Genomic DNA, 18,783 nt, shown 5'->3' on the forward strand with positions numbered 1-18,783 from the left:
CAGCTTGGTTGTAAATTCAAATGTTTTACCGTGGATTAAATGGAAAATGATAACTCTCCATAGAAAAGTTATTTTATGTGAATTTGATCTTGGGTAGAGAAGTTTTTTAATGATTTGACTCTGATTTAGAAGGGTTCCAAGTGTAAAAATTGAATAATTTGTGTTTGGCATATTTTTGTGTTTTATTGGAAAAGAATTACAAGAAAATTTACTCGTTAAAAAGGCTTTGTCTTGGCATAGGAGATGTTGGAGGATTGAAGCTTCTCATTTAAAACTGAGTTGAAAAATGACAGAAAAGTTACCCGAGAAAAGTAGCAATAAATGAAGAAGCATCTAGTTTTTACTAATGAGTGGTAAAAAATACTTTAAGACAAGGGTTATCTGATATCATCATTCCTTAGGAGAAATTTTGCAATACGAACGGAGAGGAAAATTGTTACCCAAAAGAGAGAGAACTAACCCAAGAAATGATAGCAGTAGAGGTTGGGAGCCGTTTACCTAGTGGATAAATCACTCTTCCTTACTGTTTTCTTTTTCTTTCTTGCCCAAAACGAAATGAGTTTGTATCTTTTTCTTCCTTTTCTCGTTGTTTCATTTCGCATATGAGCTAAACCTACTGGTGGGGGTGATTAATTTTTGCTTATAAACGTTGCTTTACTGGTATTTGAAGTCGTTTTTATTTGATTAAAGCTTGTGATTCATTTTAATGATTGAGATTATCATGCTTGAACTGTTTGACATATTAGTTTTTGGAACAATTTGGCAGGATATGAAAAGCTTTAATGTTTACTAGATCTATTTTTTAGTATAGAGTAGGAGTGCTTAGAAATAATGCTCACTTAGCACTACAAGAATTAGAGCTACGGCAGAGACACCACTTCTCCAAACGCACCAAAAAAGTGTCGGTATTGCTCTAATTTACCAACTTTTATGAAAGCCGTCCAGAATAATAAATAAAATTATCTCCAACACTTTTGTGATAGCGTCCGGAAATGTCTTCTTTCCCGACACTTTTTTAAAAGCATCGGAAAAAAAAATTACTTTGCCCTATGTTGTTAAAAAAACGTCGGGAAAAATCTGTCAGTAAAATTTCAAAACTTTAACGACGTTCTTTTTCTCTCCAAGTCATTCTACGCCACCCCTCTTCAAAACTTTTCTGATTTCTTCTCTCCCCACCTTCTCCTTTGTGTTTATCGGTCGTCGTTTTCGCTTGCCTCCCACCATTGTCGCTCCTTGCCTGCTTCAGCTGCAGCTTTTCACTTTTTGCCCCCTATACTCCTTGCCTAATACCACCATCGAGAAATAAACTTAAGAACCTTGATTTAACAGAGAACTCAAAAGTAATGACGAACTAACTGCAAAGAGCAACAGTAATGACGAACTAACTGCAAAGAGCAACTAGTAGCAGCGATTAAGTATGTTTTTTCCCGTCGAGTAGCTTAATTAAATAAAGTAGATCGATCAACTTTGTATACAATAAACTCCATTTCATTTTTCATTTTTGTTTTTGCTTCCCTTCGTTGAATTTTTTATAAGAAACAGAAATGTGGGTATTGATAATTTTAGTGAAAATATATTTTGGATATTTCCATTGAGTTAATTTTGGTGGTAGACATGTTGTATATTTGCATTCTTGTTCTATCACTGGGAGAGGAGCCTAGATTTTGAGCTCAGATTACACATTTTGATTTTTCCTCTTTCTAGTTTTTGCAACCATTTATTTATATTAGATTTTGAGGCATTTTTTAGTGATGCTTATACTATGATTTTATGATGTCAATTATAGCAAACATGTTAGTCTCACAGTACATTTATTTTTGGTGTGTTAACCTTGCTCTATGAGACCAAATTCCAGTGTTGGTTGGTAAAGCTCGTCTTGATTCATGTAAATTTTTGTTACACCTTAACTTAATATTGCAAGGGATTGTCTAGTGAGGTGGATGTAATCTTATTATTGATTAAATTGCAACTTTCAAATATCAGCCCGTTCTTTTGATTAATGCTACTCTCTGTTTCCTATTTATATAAAATAAAAATCAATTATCTTACAAAATATAAAATTTTAAAACTTAATTTAGAATTTGGACGCTCAACATTTTAAAATCATCTTGGTGTTAACTATTGTGTACTTTTCTATATTTTAGGAGAAGATCTCACTTAACTTTGAACCGAAAAAACAATTATGAGAAGTAGTAAACATTAGATTGAAATGATAATTTTTAGTGCTTTCTATTCAAATGATTTGTTATCATATTTTCTCTTCAAGAGGATCAATATGAATGATGATTGGGTTTGGTCTTTAGTTTGCTAAAAAAAAATTAGTCTGTATTTTGAAACAAAACTAACCTGTGTATTGTATAGTCTTAATAATCTTTAAAAGCATATTGTCATAGCAAAGCAAAGGCTACTTATGCTTTAAACCTTAGTTTATATCAGCTCTAGAGAATATTAGACCAAACGAATAAGTTTATGCAAAAAAAAATAAGCAAAGAAATTTCCCCATTCCTTATATCTCACGTTTTCATTAATGTTTTAGAGTTTGATATGTGTTTTTTTGGGTAGGTCTTTAAACTTTATTTGAACTCTTCTTCTTAATTATGGTTCTTTTTTGACTTATTAATCTTTGCAAGTGAGTAATAGGGAGGTATAAGAATATATGTAATGTGATCTTTTTTATAAGTTCCACTTTTCATTTAAGTGCTTAAGATATGAGATGTTAAAAGATTGTTTGCTTGAAGGTTATATATAGGTACTACATTTATGTCAGTTCATGGAGGTAGTTTTTAGACTCATTTTGGCTACTTTGATATTTCTGGGAGTGAGCTAGACGGTTGAGGGTCATTTGAACTGGACCCAACTAGTATCTATAAGCTTATAAAATGCTTACGTAGTTTCGGAGTTGGGCTAAGTGCATTAGAATCGCTCTTAAAGTATGTTAAATTTCGTTTTTGCCTAAACAACACCCTTAGACTCTTAGTCCTACTTTAGATGCTTTGTGATTTCTAAGAGTGGATGGTTTAGGATAATTTGCAATTACCTTGTTGGACCCAAATAGACAAGTAGGAGATTTTAAGACACTTATGTAACTTTGGGGATGTGGGTGTTAGGATTAGTGCATTAAACTCACTTAGGAGCACTTAGAAGTAAATTTTGGCCACCACACCTCACTTGACCACTTTTTAGCCTCCTTTTTTTGTTTCTGCTACTTTCAAGATTTCATTGGTGGGATAAAGCCTTAAATGTCCTTAAATCACCTCACGAATATTTTTCTTTCGAAAATCTCTTTCATCTTTCTGTAACTATTTTTTGTTTGTTTTTGTTTTAAACACTTTCCTATTATTCGTTTCATTCTTTCAGTTGTGTAGCTATGTAATTTCGAAGGTTCATTTTGCAAAAATGCAGACATAGAAGAAGATTTGAAGGCTTTTAGGATTACTTATTTCGTTTTCCATATATTTTGAAACTTTCTAGATTTGTAATGAAGAACGTATACATTTTTTTTTTTGTGTAAAGATATTTGCAATTTAATGAATTGAATTTTATAGTATTGTGTACATTATGATACTATTGATAATATTAGGTTACAATATTGTTGAACTATCTGGTACTACAAAAATAGAATAATTTTAAAAAATGTCTTCTATACCAATGCTTTTAGTGTTCGAAAAAGCGTCAGGAAAGATTAAGATTTGCTGACGTGTTTCAAAGCAATAGAATACCCTACTTTGCCGACGCTTTCTCAAAAGCGTTAGCAAAACATATTGCGACGAACCTGTAAGGGCAAAGGAAGGAAGAATACGATATAGAAAAAATATGTTGTTGTGTCGTGGAACCCATTGCCTTGGAAGCAAAATTCAGCACGACCACGGTGCTAAATCGTCAATTGCTGGTTGCTTCCCAAGGTTAACACAACACCCGAATTCAAGCGTGCACTCACCGGAAAACGGATTGGAATCGGCTCAGAACAAAAGTTTGAAAACAGAAAATGGATTAAGAAAAATGAGAGAATGTAGGAGGAGAAGAATTTTTGGGTGTGTCTCAAATGAGAGTGGAGATGGGTTTATATAGCATTTGAAATTTTAACGTTTCTTCTTAAAAATTGATTATACAACCGTTTACATTAAAATTATTACAATCATAAATTGCAAACGGTAAAGAAACGTTCAATGTAATAATGTTAAGAAACGTTTCTGCATGGCCCAAAACCAATCAACCCACCAAATTTATATGAGTATGTTATAAGCCCAACATCAGCCCACTCCAAAGCAAGACAAAATGTGGGTATGTTTTGGCTCCAACACATTTAGTAATAAACTGGTTGTTATTTATTTCCAAAAAAATCCTTTTGATAAATCATTCCATACGAGAAAATAAAGGATATTTTGTTTTTTTTTAAAAAAAACTCTCTTTTGACATTCCTAACAGTCCCCCAAGAACGAAAAAAGATGAAAAAAAAAAAACAAAATTCTGAGCAAATAAAGGAATAAAACTTAAGTATTAATATCCTACGATTTGAATTAATGCATAGTGAAGTGAGGCAACAACCTAAGTAGTGAAAGTGAGTTGCCTCTTGAACTTTCAGTCGTTTTGGTTGAGACACCCACAACACATTTTAATCCTTCATTTTGATTCTGCGATATACAACATGTGCTTTTAAATGGCCATGCACATAGAACCTTGGGTCACGTGAAAGCTCTAGAAAGAGACCCTCAACTCTTTCATAGAAGGCGGTCCTTCACAATCACGTTAGTGCTTCATCAAGTTTATCAAAGATAAACCACTCAAAACTGAGCTATGAAGACTTTGTAACTAATCCGTCAAGTCTATGAATAGACCACCCAAAGACTGGGCTATGGATTTACATTACTCATTAATGATCCATCAAGTCTACTTATTGACCACCCAACAAGGGCTATGGATTAACAATTGATGTATTAGAGTTCTAGCCCCATACATGCTGAAGACTCAAGAATTACTCTCCTTGTTAGGCCTTTCGTGAAAGGATCTGCCAAGTTCCTCTCAATCCTCACATATTCCAAGGAGATTACCCCGCCTTTTAGCAATTGTTTCACAACTCCATGTCTCAGGCGTATATGCCTCCTTTTGCCATTGTACACACTGTTTTTGGCAATCCCTATGGCAGCTTGTGAGTCACAATGTAGGGACACTAGCACAGATGCCCCCCACAGTGGTACGTCTCCAAGAAGACTTCTAAGCCATTCAGCTTCTTGCCCTACTAGTTCGAGTGCTATGAACTCTGACTCCATGGTGGAGCGTGCTATTCAAGTCTGTTTGGCTGATTTCCATGATATAGCTCATCCACACAAAATGACACATGATACTAGTGGAGCTTACCTCATCGTTATCTGTAACCTAATTTGCATCACAATAACCTTCTAACACAGCAGGAAATTTGTTAAAATGCAAACAGTAATCCATTGTACCTCTCAAATATCTCAATAAACGATGAAGAGCATTCCAATGTTCTTTACTAGGATTATGTGTATATCTACTAAATCTACTCAATCTACTTACAGCATATGCAATATCAGGTCTAGTGTAGTTCATTAAAAACATGAAACTACCTATGATCTTTACGTATTCAGATTGAGATACACTTTCACCTTTATTTTTCTTAAGACTTATGCTTGCATCATAGGGTGTTCTAACAGGTGGTTTGTCAAAGCAATCAAATTTCTTCAACATTTTCTCAATATAATGTGATTGACATAAGGAGAAACCATTATCATTTTTCCTTATTTTAACACCAAGTATTACATCAGCCTCTCCTAAATCTTTCATTTCGAAATGTGAAGAAAGCAATAACTTGGTATTATTAATAACATCTATATTTGTACCAAAAATAAGCATGTCATCAACATACAAGCATATAATCACACATTCAGCTCCAAACATCTTCGAATAAACGCACGTATCACAACAATTTACTTTATTGTCATTGTTTACTAAAGTACCATTAAATTTTTCATACCACTGTTTAGGAGCTTGTTTTAGACCATAGAGTGATTTTTTAAGCTTGCATACTTTATTTTCTTGACCAGCTACTTCAAGACCTTCAGACTGAGTCATATAGATCTCTTCTTCTAAATCTCCATTAAGAAAAGTTGTTTTTACATCCATCTGATGTATCAGCAGGCCACGAATAGCGGCTAGAGCAATTAGAGATCTAATAGTGGCTATTTTGGTTACAAGTGAATAAGTATCGAAGTAATCAATACCAAATTTTTGTGTGTAGTATTTTTCTATTGAACCATCTGGTCTAATTTTCTTTTTGAAGATCCATTTGCTCCTAATAGGTTTATTTCCTGCAGGTAGATCTACCAAGTCCCAAGTTTGATTTAAAATTATGGAGTCTAACTCACTTTTAATTGTATCTTTCCATAAGCTAGAATCTATTGAATTTATTTCTTCTTGATAGGTTTTAGGATCTTCATCTATTAGATACATGCAAGCAAAATGATCATATATCTTATCACAATTTCCAATCAAGAAAGTAGTTAAGAAGTCAGGCCCAAAACTTTTGCTAGTCCTCTGCCTTTTACTTTTCCTAGGTTCAGGATTCATCACATAGGTCCTACGTTCTATCATAGTATCACAGGTAGAAGGAACAGACATAGACACTTGTTCTAAATTTCCACTAGATTCACTAATAGATTTTATCATGGGAAATATATTTTCAAAGAACACAGCATCTATATATTCACAAATTGAATGATCACTTAAGTTCATGAATCTATATGCAGAACTATTTTGAGCATACCCAATAAACACACAGTCAAAGGTTTTAAATCCTACCGTGGGTTTTTTTAATTTTGGAAACGCTACCTTTGCCAAGCACCCCCACACTCTCAGGTGATGGAACTCTTAGACATGCACAGCGGCAGCTAAGGATCATAATACACTTAATAAAGCAATTTAACTAAAATAAGCATGCTTGGAAAAATGATGAAAAAGGTAAAGAGAAGAAGATTAACTTTATACCTTTGAAGACCTCCATTATAACTTCTTCTCCTAACTCAATGGGACCACCAACGACAAATCCGTGCTATCCTCGGGTTGATGAACACGGTTGTGGGACCGAATTTTGAGTGAAAACAAAGGGAAAACACTAATGGCCAGGAGAAGACAATAGAAATTTGAGTGGAAAAATTCTGCACTTATGCAAGTAAGCATTAGCCTTATCCAAGTGATCTTCATCACCTATATAAAGACCAAATGCATGCAAAGACATGTCTTGCATGCCTTTCACTTCAAACTCCACTAGCATGTAAAAGATAGGTGTCATTGCCTTGAACAAACACTTCAAAAACCACTAGTTAGTGGGAAAATCCAACTTTGAAGTTGGATTTTTCCACTAACTTGATTTTTTAAATAAAATTTTGATAAAACTAATTTTTATAAAAACAAAAATTGAAATATCAATTTTCTATGAAAACAAAAATCAAGCCAAATCAATATCTCATATTAATTGGTCTTTGACACCTAAGCTTGATTAATCACATTAATCAAATTACAACTCTTTTTCATGTTTTGAACTTATTTAAAACTAATTTAAATAAGTCATACTATCCATAATAATTAAATGTAAATTAGATTATATATTATATCTCATATAAAATACAATATTCCCTTAAAAACCGAATTTGAACACTTCAAATTCTTGCTTCACCTAGTTCATCAATTTTATCCTTTATGGGCTAGCATGGAGACCTGTTGGACCTACAGATCATGGGCTCCAACAATTCGAGACTAACCGGTCAAACTCTTTAACTAAGATAATCAACATTCGTTAACTAACAGGACTATCCACTATAGCCTGTAGATGCACTCCCCTCACTGTAGATATATTTGCGTCCACTCGATATAACCGTCATTGGTAAGTTGATCCTTCACAGGCCATTCGTAACCTCAGCTAGGTAAAAAAAAAAATCGTTTTACCTCTGAGTTACATCTTTTCTCCTTAAGTACCACTATCCCTCTAATGAACAATTGATTTAGGATCAAATCACTAAATCCAATTCCTCTCAAGCCAATGAGAGGATGGGGCCCCTTGTTCAAGACCCGGGACCAGCCCTTAAGGGAACAACCTCTCTACTATCCCTAAATCGGGTAGGAGTGAATTCCGTCTTGCTAATTCTATGTCCCCAGCTATCTACCTAGTCTTATCCCTGAAATGGGAGGCATATTGAGCAGCGCTGATGAGCTTACTCTCACCTATGCAGATCAAGGGAGAATCCTTAATAAATAGGAGTTCATAGATGGCTCAGGATTTAGATCAAGTTATTTAGGTCATCGATAAACGAAATTAATCAGTGTTATCCGTAAACGGTGTTAATACGTAACAATGATTATATCAGGGTCAGTCTTACACAATCTCATTGTGTAGAACACCCCCACTCACATGTCTCTACACGAACGAATCAGGATCACTTCGTTTATGACACCCTACAACATTTGTAACAATCATAAAGCGGGCCGTATTCAATAGTGTCTCCAGGAAAATGTACCCTACTTGATTCATGTACTATAGACTGTTTAGGCTATTTACTTGAACTTGATCCAGTTTATGTCTCCACATAAAGTCCAAGTACTCATTATAATAGCCAAGGGTTCGTAGTTTATTGGATTTATTAAAAAACAAATTCACTTTCATTTAACAACATTTGTCTGAATAACCTCACATTAATGTTCACTGTTTACAAACTACGAGTTTTAGGATAGAGTACCCAACAAACTCCCACTTGGACTAAAACTCCTAGTGGGTTTACAACGTGGTTGAGTTAAGCGCGAGAAATGTAAATACAATAAATTAGGGCATCTCATACCCAATTTCTCCCACTTTCCCTATTTATTCTAATCGTTGTAAACCCACTAGGAATTTTAGTCCATGTGGGAGTTTGTTGGGTACTCTGTCCAAAAACTCGTAGTTTGTAGCAGTGAACATTAATGTAAATACAATAAACTAGGGCATCTCATACCCAATTTCTCCCACTTGCCCTATTTATTCTAATCGTAGTCTTAAACTTTTTAGACGACTGTCAAAAACACTAGTCGGGAGGGCCTTCGTAAACGGATCAGCAATGTTGTGCTCAGACGCTAATTGTCTTATACTAATGTCTCCTCTCTGCACAATTTCTCTGATGAGATGGTATTTGCGCTCAATATGCTTTCCGCACTTATGGCTTCTCGGTTCTTTGGAGTTTGCCACTGTCCCACTATTATCGCAATACAAAGTGATGGCCAAATGTATGTCTAGAACAACTTCTAGATCATTTAGGAACTTCCTAAGCCATACTGCTTCCTTGGCTGCTTCGCATGCAGCAACATATTCTGCTTCCATTGTGGAGTCTGCAATGCAGCTCCGCTTTATACTTCTCCACACTACTGCTCCTCTATTAAGAGTGAACACCGATCCCGAAGTAGATCTCCTTGAGTCTATATTAGTCTGAAAATCGGAGTCAGTATATCCAGTAAGGATCAGATCATTATTTCCAAACACGAGAACATAGTTCCTTGTTCTCCTAAGATACTTGAGGATATTCTTAACAGCAGTCCAATATGCATAACCGGGATTGGACTGATACCTACTAACTATCCCTACTGCAAAGCATATGTCTGGTCAGGTACATAGCATTGCATACATCAAACTCCCGACTGCTGATGCATAGGGAACACGTCTCATATCCTCAATTTCTTGAGGTGTCTTAGGACATTGTTCCTTCGACAGATGTATTACATATCTGAAAGGTAGAAGACCTCTCTTGGAATCCTGCATATTATATTTAGACAACACTTTGTCTATATAAGATGTTTGAGACATAGCTAACGTTCTGTTCTTTCGGTTTCGAACTATTTGGATACCTAGAACATATTGTGTAACGCCCCGCGTTACTCAGGTTAGTTTATCTCGAGTCCCCGGGCCTCTTTTCTTAGAAATATCTTTTTATTTAATTTCATTGTTGATTTCATTTTATTACGAGCTGCTGTGGTAATTGTTATGAGTGTTGAAGTGTACTCACGTGTCCAATTATTGTGTAAGGAGGAAATTGTTTTCTCTATAATTGTTCTGGTTAGTTGGGCCCAAATTAAGTATCTAAGTAAGTGGGCCTTTCTTGTTTTAAAACAAGAGGGAAAAAGAAAAGGACCTAGCCCAAGTGGGTCCCTTCTTGTAAAAACAAAAGGAAGGTAAGGAGAAAACCCTAGCCCCCAAAACCCCCTCCAATTTCGTGAACCTTTTCTCCCCCTCCCCGTTTTAGTTTTCGTTTTCTTTCTTCTACCGACGCCTCAACCCTCCCCGAAACACTCGACGGACAGCGACCACCGGCGGTTGACGGCAGTAGCAGCAGGCGACGGCGGTGTGCGGCGTTGGGCAGCAACGAGTAGGTGTGTGCTGGTGACGGACTGCAGCAGTTCGCGGACGTCGGGCAGCAGCGGTGCGCCGGCGTCGGGCAGCAGCGGTGGTGCGCGGATTCCAATAGCAGCGGGTCGTGGCGCGGGTTCTTGCTGCACACAGCGTCGTGAGCATCGTTTTGGTGAATTTTTACTGCTAATATAGTCCGGACAGCAGCAGTTTCCGATCCCGGCATCTACCCATAACCATAAGAGGCTCGATTTACTCAACCCACAACCATTCGAGTTAGGCCTGAGTTACCCGCACCTAGACGAAGTCGATTTTTGCGGTAATGGACATTGCAATATCTCTTAGAATGAATTTAGACGGCTGGAAATTTTGTATTAATTATTCCGTTGTCTATTGTTGTTTAGGTGGTGAGTTGACGCAGGATATAGGAGCATAGCAGTGTGTAAGTAGCACCAGGGGGCGAGTGCGTGCGTTATTTAGTGTTAACGGAATGGTCTTGGTGCTGATTTTTAATTAGAATAAATTATTTCGTGCATTAGAAAATTGTTAGCCGTGCTTGGTGAACTCTTAGTGATTATCGTTGTGTTACTTGTTGTTGTTTCATTGCTAGACATTATGAAAATGCATGATTTCTTGTTGTTGGTTGTGATTGGTCAGTTCTAATTATTGTAGTTGGAAGAAGTTAACCCATGACGTTTGTAAACATGTCGGAGACGAATTGCATGTGTTGTTAGCCTGTTATATAGTTTTATATCATTTTGTTGGAAGCTGCTGAGTTAGTGTATTTGTTTGGTACTAGGAAAAGCATGCTGGTAAAAATTGAGTTGTGAATTGAAATGTGGAAGACTTACTTATAGGTTATCTTTGTAAGATTAGTGGGAATTGTCACGAGTGTTGGGTCGGGTTAGTGGTTCGTTAACCTGTGGGGTGTCTAAATTGAAAATGCATACTAGACGCGTGGATTATTCAAAGCTTTGAGTGGGTGCCTTGGGAATAAATGGCAAGGCCGAACATCAGGTTTCTATGGAGAAGTATTGGGGTCTTGGGAATAAATGTCAAGAACCAATACACCGGGTAATCATCGGTACCTTGGGGATAAATGTCAAGGACTGGTGCACCGTTCTAGACCTTGGGGATAAATAGCAAGGTTGAACTTCAAGTTTCTGTAGAGAAGTATTGAGACCATGGGAATAAATGTCTAGGGCCAATATGACTCGAGGAGTTAGACTCGGAGGACTAACGTGAAGGGGTGCTTACGAGTAACAGTTCTAGACCTTGGGAATAAATGGCAAGGTCGAACACCAAGTGTTGTAGAGGGAGGTCGGTATCTTGGGAATAAATGTCAAGAGCCGTTACGCCTCGAAAAGTTAGACTTTGAGTACTAACATAGGGTGGGAGTGAGTGTTAGTTCAAGTATGGACAGAGGCGAGTGAGTCGTGTGGTTGGAGTCCCGGAAGTCTAGGCGTTGAGTTGCTTGTATGGAAATGTTAATTCATTATTATTATCCCGTGCTGCCTATCTGTTTGTTCTGCTATTATTCTTTTGATGTGGCTGTGATTACGAGCGTGTTGTGGTGTTTAGTTAGGGTGGGCTACTTACGGAGTATTTATGTACTCACCCCCCCTCTACCTTATTTGTTTCAGGTGTGAACCGGGCCGACCGTGGTGATGACGTGGAGAAGGTCTGACTGAGGCGGGATCACTAGCTGTGTCGGTTAGGCTAGGGAATAATGTCGTGCAATGCAGGCATCGTTAAAATCTTACTGCTATGGAATAAAATGGGGAATTAGACATTGGGTTAACTCAAGGAACACTTTCTCTTATTGCTTTATGGATATTTTTCTTTTACTATTCAAATTACTGATGTATTTGGGATTACGAGACAAAACGATTATTTTCTTGAATGGATTCCTGACCATTGAGGCGGGTATTATCTCCTGGATATTCCATTATTGTGTGCCTCCATTTTGTATGTTGCATTAGGAGAACATTACTGTTTCGTTACCTTAAATGGGAGGGTTCAGTAAGCATTATAGGGCCGTTACTTCGTTAAATGTGTCATAAATTTGGGTCTTTACAGTACGAAATCGGATTCCGAATCCTGGGCCTGGGGCGTTACAGATGGTATCAGAGAGGAACCTCTCCCAGTAAGATGTGGTTCGGGGACAAACCAAGGCGGAAGCTGGTGGGCATGTGACGCCCGAGAGGAGGGGTACATGAATGAATCGATACCACATCCGAATGAGAGGGATCCTGAGATTATTGAAGAATGGTAAATAAAGGGTTAAAAAGAATTGATAGTCACTACCTATACCAACAAGGTGTACCTTCCTTTTCGGTGGCTCAATCGTAAGAACTTCAAAGTTAAGCGTGCTTGACTTGGAGCAATCTTAGGTTGGGTGACCTCCTAATTCCTTTGGAAGGACTCGTGTTGGTCTGTAGGGGTAGTCTTAAATATCCTACATTATTCCCAATAAGTAGGATGTCATCTACATACAAAACAAGAAATGCTACCGTGGAGTTGATGATCCTTTTGTAAACACAAGGTTCATCAATATTTTGTTCAAAACCGTAAGATTTGACCGCAGCGTCAAATCTCATGTTCCAGGATCTAGATGCTTGTTTTAATCCATAAATGGATTTTTTAAGTTTGCAAACTTTTTGTTCCTGATCCTATTCTACGAACCCTTCTGGTTGGACCATATAGATACTTTCGTCAAGATTACCATTCAGAAAGGCAGTTTTGACATCCATTTGCCAAATTTCATAATCATAAAAAGTGGCAATGGATAAAAGTATCCTAATAGATTTAATAATAGCAACAGGTGAAAAGGTTTCTTCATAGTCTATCCCTTCCACCTGGGTGTAACCTTTTGCTACTAATCGGGCTTTATAGGTTTGTACCTTTCCCGAATGGTCTCTTTTACGCTTATAGATCCATTTGCAACCGATAGATCTTACCTCATCTGGTTTGTCTACAAGCTCCCAGAACGAATTGAAGTACATAGACTCCATTTCGAGGTCCATGGCTTTGATCCACTGATCTCGATCAACATCATACATTGTCCTTTTATAGGTCAATGGATCCTCTAAGCCATCATCAGGCATGGTGACTTCGGTTTCAATTAAACCATATAGTGGTCAGGCTGTCTTACAACTCTGCCACTACGTCGAGGCTCTCTCATCTCTTGAGAAGGATGTGACGGACCATATGTGCTTGGTCTATTATCAACTCTTGTTGATGGACCAGCCTGATCAACAACTCTTGTTGATTTATCTATAGCATCTTTTGAAATTTCTTCTAATACTAGTTTGATGCGGGGTTTATGATCTCGTAAGTGGTCTTCCTCTAGGAATGTGGCGTTTGTCGATACAACTACCTTTTCATCTTGATGATCATAAAACAGACCACCTCTCGTTCCTTTAGGGTATCCCATAAAAAGACACAATTTTGAACGACGTTCCAATTTCTCAGGATTTTGTACCAACACGAGTGCTGGACAACCCCAGATTCAAAAATGACGTAAACTAGCTTTGCGCCTGGTCCATAACTCATAAGGTGTTTCTGAAACACTTTTAGAGGGAACGTTATTCAAAATGTAAGCTGCAGTCTCTACTGCAAACCCCAGAACGAGTTAGGCAACTGAGCAAAACTCATCATGAATCGAGCCATGTCTAACAATGTTCTGTTTCTTCGTTCAGATACACCGTTCTGCTGAGGCGTTCCTGGTGCAGAGAGTTGTGGCCGAATTCCATGTTCTATCATATAGTCTTGAAATCTCAAGTCCATATACTCCCCACCTTGATCTGATCGAAGTGTCTTAATTGTTTTACCTAATTGGTTCTCAACCTCGGTCTTAAACTCCTTGAACTTTTCAAGGGCTTCAGACTTGTGATGTATCAGGTAAATGTAACCGTACCTAGAATAATCATCAATAAAGCCGATGAAATATTCATATCCTCCTCGAGCTTTAACATTCATTGGTCCACAAAGGTCTGAATGTACGAGTTCTAAAGGTTCTTTTGCTCGATGACCTTTTCCAGTAAAAGATCTCTTTGTCATTTTTCCCTCAATACATGACTCACATGGCGGCAAAGAATCATCTTCTAACTTGATTGAAGTCCGCTCTTAACCAATCTCTTAATCCTATTGAGGTTAATGTGTCCAAGTCTTAAGTGCCAAAGATAGGTACTTTGAGAAACACGTTGCCTTTTAATTTGAGTTTCAGCTGTTTTAAACATTTCAGTATTATAGACAGCTTCAACTTTGGTTGGTTTTAACTTATATAAATTGTTTTCTAGGTATGCAGAACATATTTGTACGCCTTTTTTCAAAATGAATGCTTCATTAAGATTGAAATTTACGATGTACAAATTTTCTAACAAACATGAAATAGATATCAAGTTCCTTTTACAGGAAGGTACATAAAGAACATTTTCCAAAAACAGATATCTATTTCCAAAAATCAACTTAATTCCTCACACTGCTTTTGCTTAGATGAGCTCCCCTGATCCAACCCGAAGAGTGGCCTCATCTTCTCCAAGCTGTCTCCAGGAACTAGTTTCCTGAAAAGAAGAACAAACATGATTAGTGACTCCTGAATCTAGTATCCAGGTAGAATCATCATTCTCCACTATACATGTTTCAATAACTAGTAAATCGAATTTACCTTGCTTTTCCTTCTCAGCTCTTTTCTCGGCGAGGTATTTGGGACAATTTCTTTTCCAGTGCCCATTTTCATTGCAATTTTTTCCTTGCCTTTTACCGCAGCCGGAGCCTTCCCCCTCCCTTTGTCCTTCTTCTTCTTCTGAATTCCTTTCTTCTGATAAGAAGGTCTAGATTTACTCCCAGAGGAAGATCCCTCGTGGAATTTCCTCTTTGAGGTAGTAGCAACATTTGCCTCAGCCTCAAAACCTTTGTTTTTCAATAAAGATTCGTAAAGTTTGAGTTCATTCAGAAGGGTTGTCAGGTTGTATTCAATCTTATTCATCATAACATTCGTTTTGAATTGAAAATAACTCTTCGGAAGAGATTGCACGATGAATCCAACTTGACTTATTTCTTTCATGACTGCACCGTTCACTTCTGCAACATTGAAGTGAACCATCATGTTCAAAACATGCTCCCTTACGGAAGGTCCTTCCTTCATTCTGCAATTGTAAACATACTTAATCGCATCATACATGATAGTTGTTGATGGTTGTCCAAACAAGGCTTGTAGAGAGTCCATGATCTCTCTTGCAGTAGCTAATCTCTCGTGCTTTTTGGACAATACTTCTGATATACTGGCTAAAATGTAGACACGAGCTTTTTCATTAGCTTTAACCCATCTATCATAGGCATCCCGAACTGTTCGGTTTGCATTAGGGGCAGGGGCTGGAGGACACTCCTCCGTTAAAACAAACCTTAGATAACTAGTATTGTGTTTAAATTTGATTTCCATATTCCGTAATTGTCTCCGTTAAGTTTATCGGAAGCTAGCAGTTGTATAGTTGAAGTAGACATTGCTGAAAAGTGAACAAAACTATTAGTGAATTGTATAACTCTTTAATTATTTCATCCAATTTTATTTAGCAAGAAATAATGTACGCATTCATTATTACTTTTGCAACGATACTTCAGTGAGTCAGAGTAGCCACCACCGAAGGGAAGTCGACTACTCCTTCACTGAATCAAGACATTCTTGACTAAATACTAACTCTGGAGTAACTCTTATCTCTATAGTACTTACTTATCGTTAATTTGGTCAAGAACTTACTAACACGTAGCAAGTCTTGTAAGTGTAGACCCGCCATTTTCAAATTACAGAGATCAGAATCAAACAAGCCCTTGAAGGAGAGACAATTGCTGAAAACGGACCTAAGTAACCCTATTCATTTCTGGAGTTCATGGTGTTCCGAATCCTATGTTAGAACCCTCCGAAGGGATAGGCGCTTATAAACACCAAGCAGGTGCAACATAAGAATCTCACGGCGTGACCTAATGGAAGAGACCATGGGACGTGTTGACACACACCGTTCACCCACTTACTATGAGCTACTTCCCCTATTCACCTTGTTATTGACCCATGCAAATACTTTCCGAAGGGAGGTTGCCCAAATAGCAACTCGAAGCCGAGCATGAATCTCACGGTGTGAACTCTTAGGAACGTGAGAGCTATAAATAATGTATCTCATACACTATTAATCTCCCACTAAAGTGTTCTATTATAAAAATTGGGTAATTATTAAGCTATATACCGGCTAATTATATACAACCTAAGTCTAGGTGATTTTCCCAGTATAACTTTTATACTGGGATTAACCTACGATGTCTTGGTGATAAACAAATTTTATTACCTCACATCTCTCACGCATGCTCATAAAACTAGGGTTATTGACTCAGACGCCAGTTTGATCTCCAGGTAGGAGGTGTTCCGTAAACCGTCAACTTAAGTACCCCCAACCTTAGACAAGATCTCACCGGGTGAGTAAACAACTTTTGTTTTATAAGTTATCGCCCTATTTTAACTATTAAACGGAATGAATTGCTTTGCACCGGTTAACCCTAGGTGAGCATGCAAGTTTATCTTTGTTATAGATTATAAAAGTCTAAGTGATTTTATAACACTTATAAAATATAGACATAACAATTATATGATTGACATAAATCTAAAACAAGCATCTACTTAGTAAAGTCATAAACTAATAACATTTATATCTAATTTATGATATTATTTCCATCCATTCACTAATTAAAGTCATAAAAATATACCATTTATATCTAATTTATGAAATTAATTCCATGCATTCACTAATTAAAGTCATAAACTAATATAGCATTTATATCTAATTTATGAAATTAATTCCATGCATTCACATACATTATAACTCTTATAACATAAATGCAACCATGCTTATCCTATGGTGGGGTTTTAAATCTATATGACATACTTTATGCATAAAGGATTTAATCTTCAATTAAAACATACATCAAACATGCATAAATAATTGAACAACTACTAAAAATGGTTGATTTTGGCATCCCAAGCACACACAAACTAAGCTATTACATTAATAAGCTTGAAGTAGCCTTGAACCGCCCAAACCGCCTTCCAAGGTGCTTGAATCGGCCTCCAAAATGTGAAATTAAGTGCTAGAAATTCAAAAAACAGCAGCAGTAACGGAAAAGACAGCATGCTTTTGAACTTGAACCGACTTCGTTTACAACCTCTGATTAACTCTAAATGACTCAAGTAAATTACAGACTCGATCAAGCACAACAAGGCCCCAAACGAGGGCTTAATTACAATAATTAAATAACCAAAAGCAAGCTAAAAGAAGGGATGCCAAAACAGAAACCGTTTTAGTACATGCAACAATTCATCTTATGAATTAAACCCCACCAAGCTAAATAAGTGTAAAAAGCATGCTCTGATACCACATGATGGAACTATTAGACATGCACAGCAGAAGCTAAGGATCATAATACACTTAATGAAGCAATTTAACTAAAATAAGCATGCTTGGAAAAATGATGAAAAAGGTAAAGAGAAAAAGATTAACTTTATACCTTTGAAGACCTCCATTATAACTTCTTCCCCTGACTCAATGGGACCACCAACGACAAATCCGTGCTATCCTCGGGTTGATGAACACGGTTGTGGGACCGAATTTTGAGTGAATACAAAGGGAAAACACTAATGGCTAAGAGAAAACAATAGAAATTTGAGTAGAAAAATTTTGCACTTATGCAAGTAAGCATTAGCCTTATCCAAGTGATCTTCATCACCTATATAAAGACCAAATGCATGCAAAAACATGCCTTGCATGTCTTCCACTTCAAACTCCACTAGCATGTAAAAGATAGGTGTCATTGCCTTGAACAAACACTTCAAAAACCACTAGTTAGTGGGAAAATCCAACTTTGAAGTTGGATTTTTCCACTAACTTGATTTTTTAAATAAAACTTTGATAAAACTAATTTTTATAAAAACAAAAATTGAAATATCAATTTTCTATGAAAACAAAAATCAAGCCAAATCAATATCTCATATTAATTGGTCTTTGACACCTAAGCTTGATTAATCACATTAATCAAATTACAACTCTTTTTCATGTTTTGAACTTATTTAAAACTAATTTAAATAAGTCATACTCTCCATAATAATTAATTGTAAATTAGATTATATATTATATCTCATATAAAATACAATATTCCCTTAAAAACCGAATTTGAACACTTCAAATTCTTGCTTCACCTAGTTCATCAATTTTATCCTTTATGGGCTAGCATGGAGACCCGTTGGACCTACAAATAATGGGCTCGAACAATTCGAGACTAACCGGTCAAACTCTTTAACTTAGTTAATCAACATTCGTTAACTAACAGGACTGTCCACTATAGCCTGTAGATGCACTCCC

General features: G+C 36.8%; 1 protein-coding gene across 1 annotated transcript; it reads right to left on the reverse strand.

The window, feature by feature from the left end:
• Positions 1 to 14,706: 14,706 nt before the first annotated feature.
• Positions 14,707 to 18,092, reverse strand: LOC111019508 (uncharacterized). Its single transcript, XM_088121998.1, has 3 exons — positions 17,933 to 18,092; positions 15,051 to 15,888; positions 14,707 to 14,946 (listed from the first exon to the last, which is right to left on the reverse strand). The coding sequence occupies exons 2-3, from the start codon at positions 15,822 to 15,824 to the stop codon at positions 14,875 to 14,877; spliced, it is 846 nt and encodes a 281-aa protein (XP_087978124.1). The 5' UTR covers positions 15,825 to 15,888; positions 17,933 to 18,092; the 3' UTR covers positions 14,707 to 14,874.
• Positions 18,093 to 18,783: the final 691 nt, after the last annotated feature.

Source organism: Momordica charantia (genome assembly GCF_013281855.1).
Source record: "Momordica charantia cultivar OHB3-1 chromosome 3 unlocalized genomic scaffold, Mcharantia_2.0 BLBB01000003.1, whole genome shotgun sequence".
Lineage (NCBI taxonomy): Eukaryota > Viridiplantae > Streptophyta > Magnoliopsida > Cucurbitales > Cucurbitaceae > Momordica > Momordica charantia.

Bases quoted from the DNA above. Each gene is read 5' to 3' on its own strand.
- LOC111019508 (XM_088121998.1), bottom strand. From the start codon at position 15,824: ATGGAAATCAAATTTAAACACAATACTAGTTATCTAAGGTTTGTTTTA. The intron at 14,947-15,050 runs GTAAATTCGATT...TCTTCTTTTCAG, and splicing joins AGCTGAGAAGGAAAAGCAAG to GAAACTAGTTCCTGGAGACA.